Source organism: Canis lupus, chromosome 26 (genome assembly GCF_048164855.1).
Source record: "Canis lupus baileyi chromosome 26, mCanLup2.hap1, whole genome shotgun sequence".
In the NCBI taxonomy this organism is placed as follows: domain Eukaryota; kingdom Metazoa; phylum Chordata; class Mammalia; order Carnivora; family Canidae; genus Canis; species Canis lupus.
In genome coordinates, this window is record NC_132863.1 from 26,781,963 (window position 1) to 26,795,230 (window position 13,268).

Genomic DNA, 13,268 nt, shown 5'->3' on the forward strand with positions numbered 1-13,268 from the left:
GGCTTAGTGAACAGTTATACCCCTTGCTTAAAATAATGTCACCATAGTAACCTAATTTACTGTGAAGTTTAGGTTATCTGCCCTTTGTAAGTTGAATTTTGGAAAAATATGAGTTTTCAGTACTTTCTGACCCTTGGAAGAAAACTTTTTTGTATTTATTTATTTGAGCATTGGGGAGAGAGAGAGAGAGGGAGGAGAGGGAGGCAGAGAGAGAGAGAGAAAATGAGTGGGGGAGGGTCAGAGGGAAAGGGAGAGGCAGATTCCATGTCTAGTAGGTAGCACAGTGGGGAGCCCCATCCCAGGACCATGGGGTCATGACCTGAGCCAAAGGTGGACACTTAACAGTCTGAGCCACCCAGGCACCCCTGTAACTGATTTAATTTTGTTATGGTGTTGTGGTCAGTTCCCTCCAATTTGACAATTCTTTTTCTTTTTTTAAGGACCTATTTATTTATTAGAGAGAGAGAAAGTAAAAGAGAGCACAAGTTGGAGAAAGGTTAGAGAGAAAGAGAGAGAAAGAGACAGAATCTCAAGCAGACTCTGCTGAGTGCAGAGCCCAACATGGGGCTTGACCTCATGACCCTGAGATCATGACCGGAGCCAAAACCAATAGTAGGACACTCACCTGACTGAGATACTCAGGCACACCCAATTTGACAATTGTTGTATGGGGATCTTTTTGTCTTTTTGGCATTTGCAACATGGATATCATTGGTTTATTTTGATGATTGACCTCGGTTTGTGTGTTTATTCCTATTGCTGTTTTGTGGCTCTAGGTATTCATAATCCAATCTTTTTAAAAAGTACAGTGAGGGTGCCTGGGTGGCTCAGTTGATTGAACATCTGACTCTTTATTTCTGCTTAGGTCATGGTCTCAGAGTCACGGGATCGAGTTCCACGATGGGCTCCTCGATTGGTGCAGAGTTTGCTAGGGATTCTCTCTCTCCCCCTCTACTCCCTCCTAACTTGTGTGTGTATTTGCATGCACATACTCTCTCTGTGTGTCTCTCTCTCTTAAATAAGTAAGCAAAATCTTTTTTTTAAGATACATTTGGAGGCACTTGGCTGGCTCAATTGGTGGAACATGTGACTCCAATCTCAGGGTTGTGAGTTCAAGCCCTGCATTGGGTATGGAGATTGCTTAAAAATAAAATCTTTCAACAAGTATATTTGGTGGGCAGCCAGGGTGGTTCAGCGGTTTAGCGCTGCCTTCAGCCCAGGGCGTGATCCCCCCAGGGATCCGGGATTGAGTCCCGAGTCGGGCTCCCTGCATGGAGCCTGCTTCTCCCTCTGCTTCTCCCTCCGCCTGTGTCTCTGCCTCTCTCTCTGTGTCTCATGAGTAAATAGATAAAATCTTTAAAAAAAAATAGTACCTTTGGTGAACAATTATTGAATGCCTATACATTCAATATGCAGAGCACTCTGAAGGAAATTCAGACATTTGGCAAACACCTCTCTTCATCTTTTAAGGTTCAGCCCAAGTGCTAAGTCTTCTTTAAAGCTGCTTTCCTAACCTTCCAGTACCTGATGAAAAAGTTTGGACTACCATTCATTTGCTGCCTCTGAGGAAGGTGAGCAGAAGTAGTTTTGGCTAATTTAAGGAAGAGACTAGGAGTTGAGTGGTAAGAAATGCACTTTAAGAAGAGAAGGGTTCAGGGACGCCTGGGTGGCTCAGTCGGTTAAATGGCCAACTCTTGATTTTTGCTCAGGTCATGATCTCAGGGTTCTGTGACCTAGCTTCTCGGCAGGCTTTGCACTCAGTGCAGAGTCTGCTTTTCCTTCTCCTTCCCCCTCTATTCCCCCACCAGTTGGCCATGTACACTCTCTCTTTCTCTCTCTCTCAAATAAATAATTAAAATCTTAAAAAAAGAGAGAGAGAGAGAGAGAGAGAGAGAGAAGAGTCCAGTCCACCTGGCTGACTCAGTTGGTGGAGTATGCAGCTCTTGATTTCAGAATTGTGACTTTGAGCCCCACATTGGATATAGAGATTACATAAAAATAAAACATCTTTCCAAAGATAGAAAGAAAAAGAAGTGTCCACTCCACTCAGGTGCTTTAGAAAGTAGGTAGGGGAGAGCATGCAGAAATTCAGGCTCTACCCTAGGCATGCCATAGGAAATACTGTTTTTTCCTTCTGTCTGGTTCTAGTTATGGAGTGTAGTAGGCTAGATAATTCTAGGCCTGTTACTCATTTACTCTTTTTCTTCTAGAGATCAAGAATTTTCTTGATCTTTTTGTAGAGGGGGATGACAAGTTCCAAGGAACCCACCATACTTCTCTTTGGGCCTTTGCCACCCTAGAAGCCCTGATGTTTGGTGATTTATTTGTTTTGTTTTTATCTTTTTAAAAATGTTTTATTTATTTATTTGAGAGAGAGAGAGAGCATGCAAGCAGGAGAAACAGCAAAGGAAGAAGGAGAAGTGGGCTCCCTGCTTAGCAGGAAGCCCGATCCTGGGATCATGACCTGAGCTGAAGGCAAATGCTTAACCGACTGAGCTACCCAGGCACCCCTGGTCATCTATTTTGTAACTCCAGGACCTAGCCATTTGTCTCAGAATATAAATTTATAGGGTGCCTGGGTGGCTCAGTCTGTTGAGCATCTGACTCTTGGTTTAGGCTCAAGTTGTGATCTCAGGGTCGTGAGATCAAGTGCGGAATCTCTTTTTGCCCATCCCCAACCCATTCTTTCTCTCTCAAATAATTAAATAAATCTTTAAAAAAGAAAAAGTATAAATTAGGAATGTTTGTTGTCTAATGGAATCAATAGGGAGTAGTTTCTGCACCGTAAGATGCTTAGCGTCTTGTGTTTGTATTTGCCATTTAAAAATCCTGTTTGTAGGGACACCTGGGTAGTTCAGGTGTTGATTAAACATCTGCCTTCGGCTCTGGTCATGATGGTCCTGGGATCAAGCCCCACATTGGGCACCTTGCTCAGTGGGGAGCTGGCTTCTCCCTCTTCTCTCTGCCTGTGCTCTCTCTTGCTATCTCTGATACTACCTCTTTCTCTCTCTCTCTCTCTCTCTCAAATAAATAAATATCTTAAAATACAAAAATCCTGTTATGAGTTGAGTTTTAAATGTTTGTATTGTCTTGAACTCTTCTTCAATTTTTTAAGAAGATTTAATTTATTCATGAGAGACAGAGAGGGAGGGAGGGAGGGACACAGGCAGAGGGAGAAGCAGGCTCCCCACAAGGAGCCCAATGTAGGACTCAATCCTGGACCCCAGGATCATGCCCTGAGTCAAAGGCAGACGCTCAACCACTGAACCACCCAGGCGTCCCAGACTCTTTTCTTCAAAGGAAAACTATTGAACATTTGAATTGTATCTAATGATCCATTTAAACTCTTTTATTTAGGCAAAGTTAATTTAAGAAGAGGTAGAAAACATGACCAGATTAGTAACATAGAAGTAATGGAAAATGTAGATAATTATCTTGAAAAGTTCTTAGAGTAGGCAGTTTAATAGAAAATGAAGTCAAGCTTTCTAGTACTTTCTATGAGGTAAGCATAGCTTAATGCTGAAACTTGGCAGGAAGGATATAATATGAGGAAATTTAGACAAATCCTACTTATAAAAGAGCCACAGAACTTGTCAGTTAAATAGTAAGACACCAAACAGGCACTTATTAAATGAATGGCACACACAACCGAATATGACATATTTTAGCAGAGTAATGATAGCTTAAACTTAGGAAATCTGTTATTTCATTATTTTCAGAGAGTAAAAGAGAAAAGCTGTATAATCTTCTTGACAAAGGCTGAAAGGTCTCACAATTTATTCTCTCCCATCCAAGTATTAACCAGGCCCGACCCTGCTTAGCTTCCGCGATCAGATGAGATCGGGCGTGTTTAGGGTGGTATGGCTGTAGACAATTTATTCTCAATCCTTGGTAAGTAGGTATGGTGACAAACTTCTAATTAAAGGCATTAATTAGAAAATTTGACAGACTTCACACTTAATGATGAGACAGTGGAGACATTTTCATTAAAGAGAAGGATGCTGGGATCCCTGGGTGGCGCAGCGGTTTGGTGCCTGCCTTTGGCCCTGGGCGCGATCCTGGAGACCTGGGATCGAATCCCACATCGGGCTCCCGGTGCATGGAGCCTGCTTCTCCCTCTGCCTGTGTCTCTGCCTCTCTCTCTCTCTCTCTGTGACTATCATAAATAAATAAATAAAATTTAAAAAAAAATTAGATTCATGTTTAAAAAAAAAAAAGAAGGATGCTGACTATCTGCTAATTTTCAACATCATCTTAGAAGCACTAGTCAATGTAACACAAGAAAAAGAAAGGGCAGGTATCAGTATTGAAGGTGAGATAATATAGTCATAATTTGAATATAATGATAGCCCACCTGGGAAATGCAAGGGAATTAATTAATAATCCATTGGCTAGAGTTTAAATAGGTTCAAAAATCCAGTGTAACAAGATTTATTTATTTATTTTTAAAGATTTTATTTATTTATTCATGAGAGACACAGAGAGAGAGGGGCAGAGACACAGGCAGAGAGAGAAGCAGGCTCCTCTTGAATATAGGGAGCCTGATGCGGGACTCGATCCTGGGCCTCCAGGATCATGCCCTGGGCTGAAGGCAGCGCTAAACCGCTGAGCCACCTGGGCTGTCCTGTAACAAGATTTATAATGAGAATAATTGCTTCCACTTCTTTATCCTTTACCTGTTCTGTCCTATGTAGATAACCACTTTTATTAGTTTTTTATCCATCCTACTAGTGTTTCTTTTTTTAACTACAAACAAAAACAAATTACATATTCTTATTTTTCTCTTTTGTAATGAGAAAGGAATCATAAGATATGTATTACTCTATAGCATGCTTTTTTAAAACTTAACATGCCTTGGAAATCTTCTGTATCAATTCACAGAGTATGCTGCTCTCTCTCTCTCTCTTTTACAGATTTATTTATTTTAGAGAGGGGTGAAGAGGCAGAAAAAGTCTTGAGCAGACTATGCTGAACATGGAGCCCGATGTGCAGCTCCATCTCACATTCCTGAGATGATGGCTTGAGCCAAAACCAAGAGTCAGCTGCTCAACCAACTGAGCCACTCAGGCATCTCTCTCTCTCTCTGTCTCTCTCTTTCTTAGCTTTATAATATTTTATTTTGTGGGCGTGCTAAGCAGCATATAAATCCTGAAACCATGAAGCTATTGGTTGATAATTTATTACATGCTTCTCAGAACTTTTAATTTATAAGTATTTGTTTTTGGGACGGCTGGGTGGCTCAACAGTTAAGTGTCTGCCTTCAGCTCAGAGCGTGATCCTGGAGTCCCGGGATTGAGTCCCACATCGGGCTCCCTGCGTGGAACCTGCTTCTCCCTCTGCCTATGTCTCTGCCTCTCTCTGTGTCTCTCATGAATAAATAAATAAATAAAATCTTTAAATATATATATAATTATTTATTTTGGGGGTTTCTTTAAAAATTTTTTTTTTTATTGGAGTTCAATTTGCCAACATATAGGATAACACCCAGTGCTCATCCCATCAGGTGCCCCCCTCAGTGTCTGTCACCCAGTCACCCCCACCCCCGCCCACCTCCCTTTCCACCACCCCTTGTTCATTTCCCAGAGTTAGGAGTCTCTCATTCTGTCTCCCTTTCTGATATTCCCCAGATGTCTGATTCTTAATCTCAGCTCTGTTCTTCATCTCTGGGTCATGAGTTCAGGCCTTGCCAAAAAAAGAAATGTATTTATCTTTACTTTTAAAAAGTATTAAGTGACTAAATCCTTGTAAAAATCGAAACTACAGGGGCACCTGGGTGGCTCAGTTGGTTACGTGTCTGACTCTTGATTTTGGCTAAGGTGCTAATCTTGGGGTTGTGGAATATAGCCCTGTGTCCGTCTCTGCGCTCAGAGTGGATTCTGCTTGTCCTTCTCCCTCTGCTCCTCCTCCTGCTTGCACTCTCAAAAAATAAGTAAAATCTTAAAAAAAAAAAAAAAATTAAAACTACAGGCAAAGGTCTCTTGGCCATTTCTAGTACCCCTTCCCCTCCCTAGAGCTTACTTTTGTTATCAGTTTGGGATTTGATATTTGTTCCTTTCTGTCTAATATTTCCTTTAGAAATGTGACTCCCAGGTACAGTGTTAGGTTGGAAACTAGAATCTCATTATTCGGGCTTAGTTACATATTGAACCTGAAAACTTTTTCTCCCTTTTTCTGGCTTTATAGATTTCATTCACAATTCCTCTTTTGTTAACCTGTGGCATCTTCTCCAGCACCCCTAATGATTGTCCAAATATTTAGGTTGTACCAGATAAAATTATTGTTTTTCTAGGTAAAAAGTAGTTATTGGTGGTTTTATGTGGTTTCACCTAATAGTTTTTTTTTTTTTTTAAGATTTTATTTATTGATTGATGAGAGACACAGAGAGAGAGAAAGAGGCAGAGAGAGAAGTAGGCTCCACGCAGGGAGCCTAATGTGGGACTCGATCCCGGGTCTCCAGGATCACGCCGCTGGCTGAATGTGGTGCCAAACCTCTGAGCCACCGGGGCTGCCCTCACCTAATAGTTTAAAAACTTAATTTGTTTACGTGTCTGATTCTCCTCAAGGGCAGGAGTCTTAAAATCCCTTGTAGAACCTGGAGTTGATTGGGCAGATGAAAGTCACTTAAAGTTCTATTGACTAATAAAGCTGAGCTGTTTTCCAAGGCGCAACTAGTGATTTTGATCCCACCAAGTTTTCTGTCTTCTCTGAAATGCAGTTGGGTTTCCCCATGCTCCATGAGTGCCTTGCATCCTTGTATACCTTAGGAAAGTAGGGAAAACGGTCTTCTCCTTAGGAAACCTTGCATACTCCTTGGTTACAGTTGATCCTTCTGGAGAGATTTGTGTAGTCTGCAGATAGTAGGGTGCCTGTGTCCTGTGAAATTATTTGAGCAAGGAAGGGCTTTAGGTTAGCCAAGGGCCTAGAGGTCCTTCTTCAGACTCCTGAGTGTATGCATTATTAGAGTTGCTAGTCTAGGAATTTGGAGTTGATTCTGTGGTTCTGGACTTGCCAGACTTTTAGATGGCACTGACCAGTGCATATTCAAAATAATTTGGGGTTTATCCTGAGACTGCTGACTTTTTATTTTGCCAAATAAGGATATTTAAAATAAATATCTAGTTACATATATTTTTATAGTTAATACATGCTCATGGTACAACATTCAGAACATACAAAAAGATATACATTGAATAAAATAAGTCTCATACTTCCTCTCCAGTTCCTTAACTATCCAGTTCCCCTCCCAAGAGGCAAACCGGGTTGCTTGATCATCCTTCCAGAGATAGCCCACGCATTTAAAAACAGGTACGAATGTATTGGCTCTCTCCCCTCCCCCAAGTAAATGGTAGTGCATTCAGTACCATTTTGCATCTTTAGATGTTGAGGTTTTTTCCCGCTTTCCTTAGAGATCTTTTAAAATTGGTACATATAGAGCTGATTTAATTTTTTTAATGGCTCCATAATATTAGTAAGAGGATTAAAAACAGGTACCACTGTTTTAATTTAAAAAGTGTATTTATGCACCAAAAATTTAGAAATAATATGATTTTATATAAAGAAAAGTCCTGCAAATTGAATAAATTCAGTTCTGTGAAAAATTAATTCCATACATTGGTCCAAAGACTTTGTTTTGAAAACTATTGCTAGAGATAGTAAGTCATTAAAGAAAGGGCTTTTGAATAGAAGTGTATTAGGTCAGAGTTTGTTATTTTAGGGAGGCTCGCTAGTCTCTGGTAGACTGAACAAATGAGAGGGCAAGAGGAATATAACTGAGATATCCATGTTCTTCTCCCCATTTTTTTTAAGATTTTATTTTTAAGTGATCTCTACACTCAATGTAGGGAGCAAATTCACAACCCCAAGATCAAGAGTCTCATGTGCCAGCAACTGAGCCAGCCAGGTGCCCCCCCCCTCCCCACCCCCCGCCGTTTTATAGAGATAATTAGGTTTAGGGAATCCTTTGTCTCCTACTATTGTATTTCATGGTTCATCAAATTGTACAGTTAACTGGTCTGCTGTCAGGATAGCTTATTGTAGCAGCTGTATGTCAGTTGTATTGGAGTAGGGACTAGTTTCAGGACTGTTTATTCCTTCCGTTATGTTTTTTGGGCACTTCACGTATGTATAGTACCATTCAGAATTTTGAAAAGCATACCCTGTCAGTTTTGTGTGAGAAATACCCACACAAAGTGATAGGGCCTGAGCTTATAAAGTGACTGAAACTAGAGGGGGTAGCTGGAGTCTAAGAGCGTTGAGATTGAAGAATTGACCAGATATGTGACCTTTGGGAAGAAAAGGGAGAGCAGAATTCATTTGCTCAACATTTATTGAATGCTCAGTATCTGCAACCTGTTGTGATAGGTTAAACGGCAAACGAACTGCCTTAGAGGTTAATAGTGTAGGACTGGAGAGGATAGAATGTAGAGATACAAGGAAGCAGGCCTGTTTATTTAGGTAACACATGTTTATTAGGACATTGGGGTACTAGGTGCTTGATGTAATAAGAAAGGCTGGAAATGATACAAATCCAGGTTGTAGGGAGAAAATATATGTAGAATCTGAACTTTCTCCATCTAGAATAGCAATCTGATTAATATAAGTGTATTTAAGAGAACAATTGCAAACAATAGTTATTTTTCTTTATTTTTACCATTTATTTATTTTTGGAATGAGCAATATAGTAATATGGTTAAAAAATAAAGAACATTAGGGATCCCTGGGTGGCGCAGCGGTTTGGAGCCTGCCTTTGCCCCAGGGCACGATCCTGGAGATCTGGGATTGAATCCCATGTCGGGCTCCCGGTGCATGGAGCCTGCTTCTCCCTCTGCCTGTGTCTCTGCCTCTCTCTCTCTCTCTGTGTGTGACTATCATAAATTAAAAAAAATAAAAAAAATAAAAAAAAAACATTAAAATGTATACTACAAAAAGTCTCCCTTCCACTTTCACCCCTTCTCTCCCCTCCCCAGTTCTCCTCTTGTGTCAGTTAGGTTTTAAAGCTGGAAACAGAAACCACTCTGGGTACTTTAACCACAAAAGGATTTAACACAAGGAATTGAGTATTTTCAAAATTGTTGGAAGGGTTGGAAGACTGAGACTCTGGTTGCTATCCTTAAGTATCGATTTGAAGGACCCATCACTGAAGCTGTGTTCCGGAGGTTGGGAAGTCACTACTGCCAGTGCCACTGCTACCCTCAACACTTGCTTAATACTAAGGAAGACAGTAATTAGACGTTAGATCCTTGCTTCTGCAGACCAGTACATCAGTATTACCAGAGAGCTTGCTTGTTTAAAGCTCTAAGGCTCTAGCTCCACCTGGTAAATCAGAATCTGCATTTTAACAAGATCCTCTGATGATCTGCATTATGTTACAGTTTGAGAGGCCCTGCACAGGAGCTCTGGATTTGGCCACTACAGTTGCCTCTAAACCTGTCGAGTCTTCATGACCTTGATTGCCAGTTGATTAGGGAGTCAGGGAAATGTAGTTGTTGGTTTTTCCAATTCTTGGTCTGGAAGGAGGGTAAACTGTTGAACTGTTGACCTGACCATACTTCTATAAGTAACCATTGTTAGATTCTTGTGTAAGATATTTTAATGCATATTTAAGCATATATAAACATACTTTTCATCTTTTTTTTGGTAAAGATTTATTTGTTTGAGAGAGAGAGACAGCATGAGTTGGGGGGGGGGCGCAGAGGGAGAAGCAGACTCTCACTGAGCAAGGAGCCCAGTGTGGGGTTTGATCCCAGGACCCCAAGATCATGACCTGAGCCGAAGTCGGGTGTTTCACTCAGACACCCCTACTTTTTCCTACTTTTTCTTTTAAAAAATAAACAATAACTTACCATACACAATGTTCTGTACCTTGCTGTTTTCATTTAATAGTTTATCTTGAGAGAGCTTTCCATATCATGACATAGAACCATTTTGTTTTTTTAACAGCTGTATGGTATTCTATATGGATTGTAACATTCTTAAATTGAGGCTATCTAATACAGTCTGGGTTGCATGGTCATTCTAATTTATTGGCACATATAAAATATAATCTAGTTGTTAAATGTTTGCTTCCTGCTTCCTTTGTGCTCTGGTCTGTGTGTATGTCATCTGGTTTAATTAACTTGCACTATAACTGAGTTTCTGGGTATCCTTCTTCTACATGACAGAACTCAGGCTCTGAAAAGTCAGTTTAATAATTCATAAACTAACGAATGTCCAGGTTGGGATTTGGACCTCAAGTCTGTTAGCCTCCATAACTTGCAATTTGATGCAATTACACAGAGTCTCTAAATGGTAGGCTTTATTTAGTACTTTGGTAATGTAGTCCTTTGGGAAGAGGTTTGGCAGGGTACTATTTTGGATATTTTGAGTAGATATTAAAGGCGTTTAACTTTTTTTTCTGACTCAGGTATCCAGCTCACATAGAAGACATTGACTACGAAGAAGGAAAAGTACTCATCCATTTCAAGCGTTGGAATCATCGTTATGATGAGTGGTTTTGCTGGGACAGTCCTTATTTACGTCCTTTAGAGAAAATACAGCTGAGGAAAGAGGGCTTACATGAAGATGAAGGATCTTCTGTGAGTATCAAATCTGTAATGAGCTGGGTCAGCCGTTGAGTACTTTATGTTCCAGCCTTTGATGTTCAGTGTGAAAGTCAGTAGCAGCTGGGGACCAATCCTTATTTAGGCCTGTAGTTACAACCCTGAGATTTCCATGGCACCTGGGCTCTTGAAGATCTCATTTGTCATCTGTATGATGTGATTGACATGACAGCTCATAAACTAACTTGACTGAAAAGCCTTGAAGATGAATGGGGACCTTATCTCTTTCTTTCAAACCACTGTATCCCTTTGGATCATTTATTAAACTTACTTGTTGTCTGGCCATTTATTAAGCAGTCATTCCATATAGAGCCTCATATCAAGTCTTACATAAACTTTAAAAAAAATTTTATTTGGGACGCGTGGGTGGCTCAGCGGTTGAGTGCCTGCTTTCCTCTCAGGGCGTGATCCTGGAGTCTTGGGATCGAGTCCCACATCGGGCTCCCTGCATGGAGCCTGCTTTTCCCTCTACCTGTCTCTGCCTCTCTCTCTTTGTCTCTCACGAATAAATAAATAAAAACTTTAAAAAAGTTATAGAGAGAGAGAGAGAGAGAGCGCGTGCACAGGTGTAAGCATGGGGAGGGGTACAGGGAAAAGGAGAAGTGAAGCAGAATCCCTGCTGATCCAGCGTGGGGCTGGATTCCAGGATCCTGAGATTATGACTAGCCAAAGGCAGACGCTTAACCAATTGAGCCACTCAGGCACTCCCTTTTATAAACTCTGGAGTGGTACCTGGCTGGCTTAGTTGGTAGAGTGTGTGACTCTTGATCTTGTCATGAGTTCGAGCCCCACATTGGGTGTGGAGTCTACCTTAAAAAGAAAAAAAACTCTTGAAAATCTTGGAATTGGACTATATTCCTTTTTCTAAATTTCATTGCTGTGCCTGGAGCTTTTACTGATTTCAGAATGAAGAATTAAGTATTATTTTTGAGTTTTTTAAACAGGCATTGAGACATCTGTAGAAATTCTGCTGCCTTTGGATCTGACTCAGTCCTGGATTCTGTTTTTCATTTGAATCCTGGCCAGGAAACTTGAACTCTTGCTGTCTGTGTGTGTCATTCCTTCCCCACCCCTGCCCCCATTTAATATTGTTTCCTGTTGTCCAATTTGTTTGCTCATATTCATTCTATAAACTGTATCAGTGTAAACTGTGTGCTGGGAAAATTGTATGAAATATTAAAGGTGAATGGGTGCTTCCTTTGGCAACAGACCCTTTAAATATGTGGGGTGGCATTAGGTGGCGTGAATGTGGTTTCCCCTAAGCTGCGGTAGCTTCCCTCCTTCCAACTCATATAGTGGGTGTTCCTAGTGGTCCTGGGCTCAGGGTCAGTGTCGGAGGTATCATCAGTGCTGTGCTATGCCTGGCCAGACCTAGGACAGGAAGAGTCTTGTTTTCCAGCCCTTTTGGTTTTTCTACAGTTTTGAGCAGCAGAAAACATCTTCCTCCATCCCAGTAGCTATCTCCATCTCCCACTATTGTCAACCCAGCCTCTCTCACAGAATCTGGTACTATATGCGTCCTATGAAATTGGATTAGTAACAGGTCTTTTTTTTTTGTTTTTTTAATGCCTTTTAGGAATTTCAAATAAACGAACAGGTCCTTGCTTGCTGGTCTGATTGTCGTTTTTACCCAGCCAAAGTCACTGCTGTAAACAAGGACGGTAAGGCATTTGAGTTGTAATTGTTTTTATTCATGACTTAGGGGGAAGTTTGTAATATTAGAGTCTGATAGTATATTTTCAGCATGTAATTATTGCCTAGGAATTCTCTCTCAGGTTAATCTCTATGTGAAGAATTAGGAAGAAATTATAAATGGAGAGAAAGCTGGATTAAAAAGAGGAATTTTGATTATCTTCTAAATTTTCATAATAGTTTTCTATAAAATAGTTATGGTTCATCCATAATAGTCACTGTGCTAGTAAGTGTGCAGTTTCTTGTCCAGGAGTTCCTAATATAATTGATGAATTATTAATATAATTGATGATTTGTACCTAGAAATGAACATTAATAAACATTTCTTAATATGATTTGTGGGGGGTGCCTGGCTGGCTGAGTCGGTCGAGCATGTGACTCTGGATCTCCAGGTCATGAATTCAAGCCCTACATTGGGTATGGAGCCTATTTAAAAAATGCCTTGTGGATGCAATGTGATTGAGGATGATCTGTAATATCAAAGTTGCTAGTTGAAATTGGACCCCTGGGATTTAGAGCACTGAGTTTGGATGCCTTTGCCAGAGTTTAGAACCTGTGAGGAGTCAAGACTGGGAACATGACCCAAAGAGTCTCATTTTGCTAGTACAAGGGCAAAAGAAGGATTAAGATAATATGCATGGTCAGCATCCTGACACTGAGAGAATAGACTCTGGGTCTGAGTGATACCTTTTTATGGGCATTTCCTATCAGGATATTTATGATATGTCCATGATCTCTCCAGTGAATGTTTAGGCTAGTCATACCTTTTAGTACCGCTGTTAGTAGTGACTATAAGGTCACATTGACTTTTTATTTGGTGAGGTTATTTTGGTATTCATTCAGCACTCTGTTAAATGCTGGACCTGGGGCTGACCAAACTGTCTGAGAATGGATTGAAATGGTCAAAAATGAACGTATGTTTGCATATGGCAGAACTTTCTGTTCCTCTTTTGCTACATTCACCCCACCCCAAAGCCC

General features: G+C 40.6%; 1 protein-coding gene across 7 annotated transcripts in view; it reads left to right on the forward strand.

The window, feature by feature from the left end:
- Positions 1–13,268, forward strand: part of PHF20 (PHD finger protein 20) — a 147,136-nt gene that overhangs the window by 52,078 nt on the left and 81,790 nt on the right. For 3 of the 7 annotated variants that reach the window (XM_072800811.1, XM_072800815.1, XM_072800812.1), the window contains exons 4-6: positions 7,236–7,305; positions 10,403–10,574; positions 12,175–12,259. In XM_072800811.1, coding sequence (XP_072656912.1) covers positions 7,236–7,305; positions 10,403–10,574; positions 12,175–12,259 — 327 coding nt within the window. Of the gene's footprint in view, positions 1–7,235; positions 7,306–10,402; positions 10,575–12,174; positions 12,260–13,268 lie in introns of those variants that run through there. The other 4 variants (XM_072800813.1, XM_072800816.1, XM_072800814.1 and 1 more) reach the window with 2 other exon arrangements.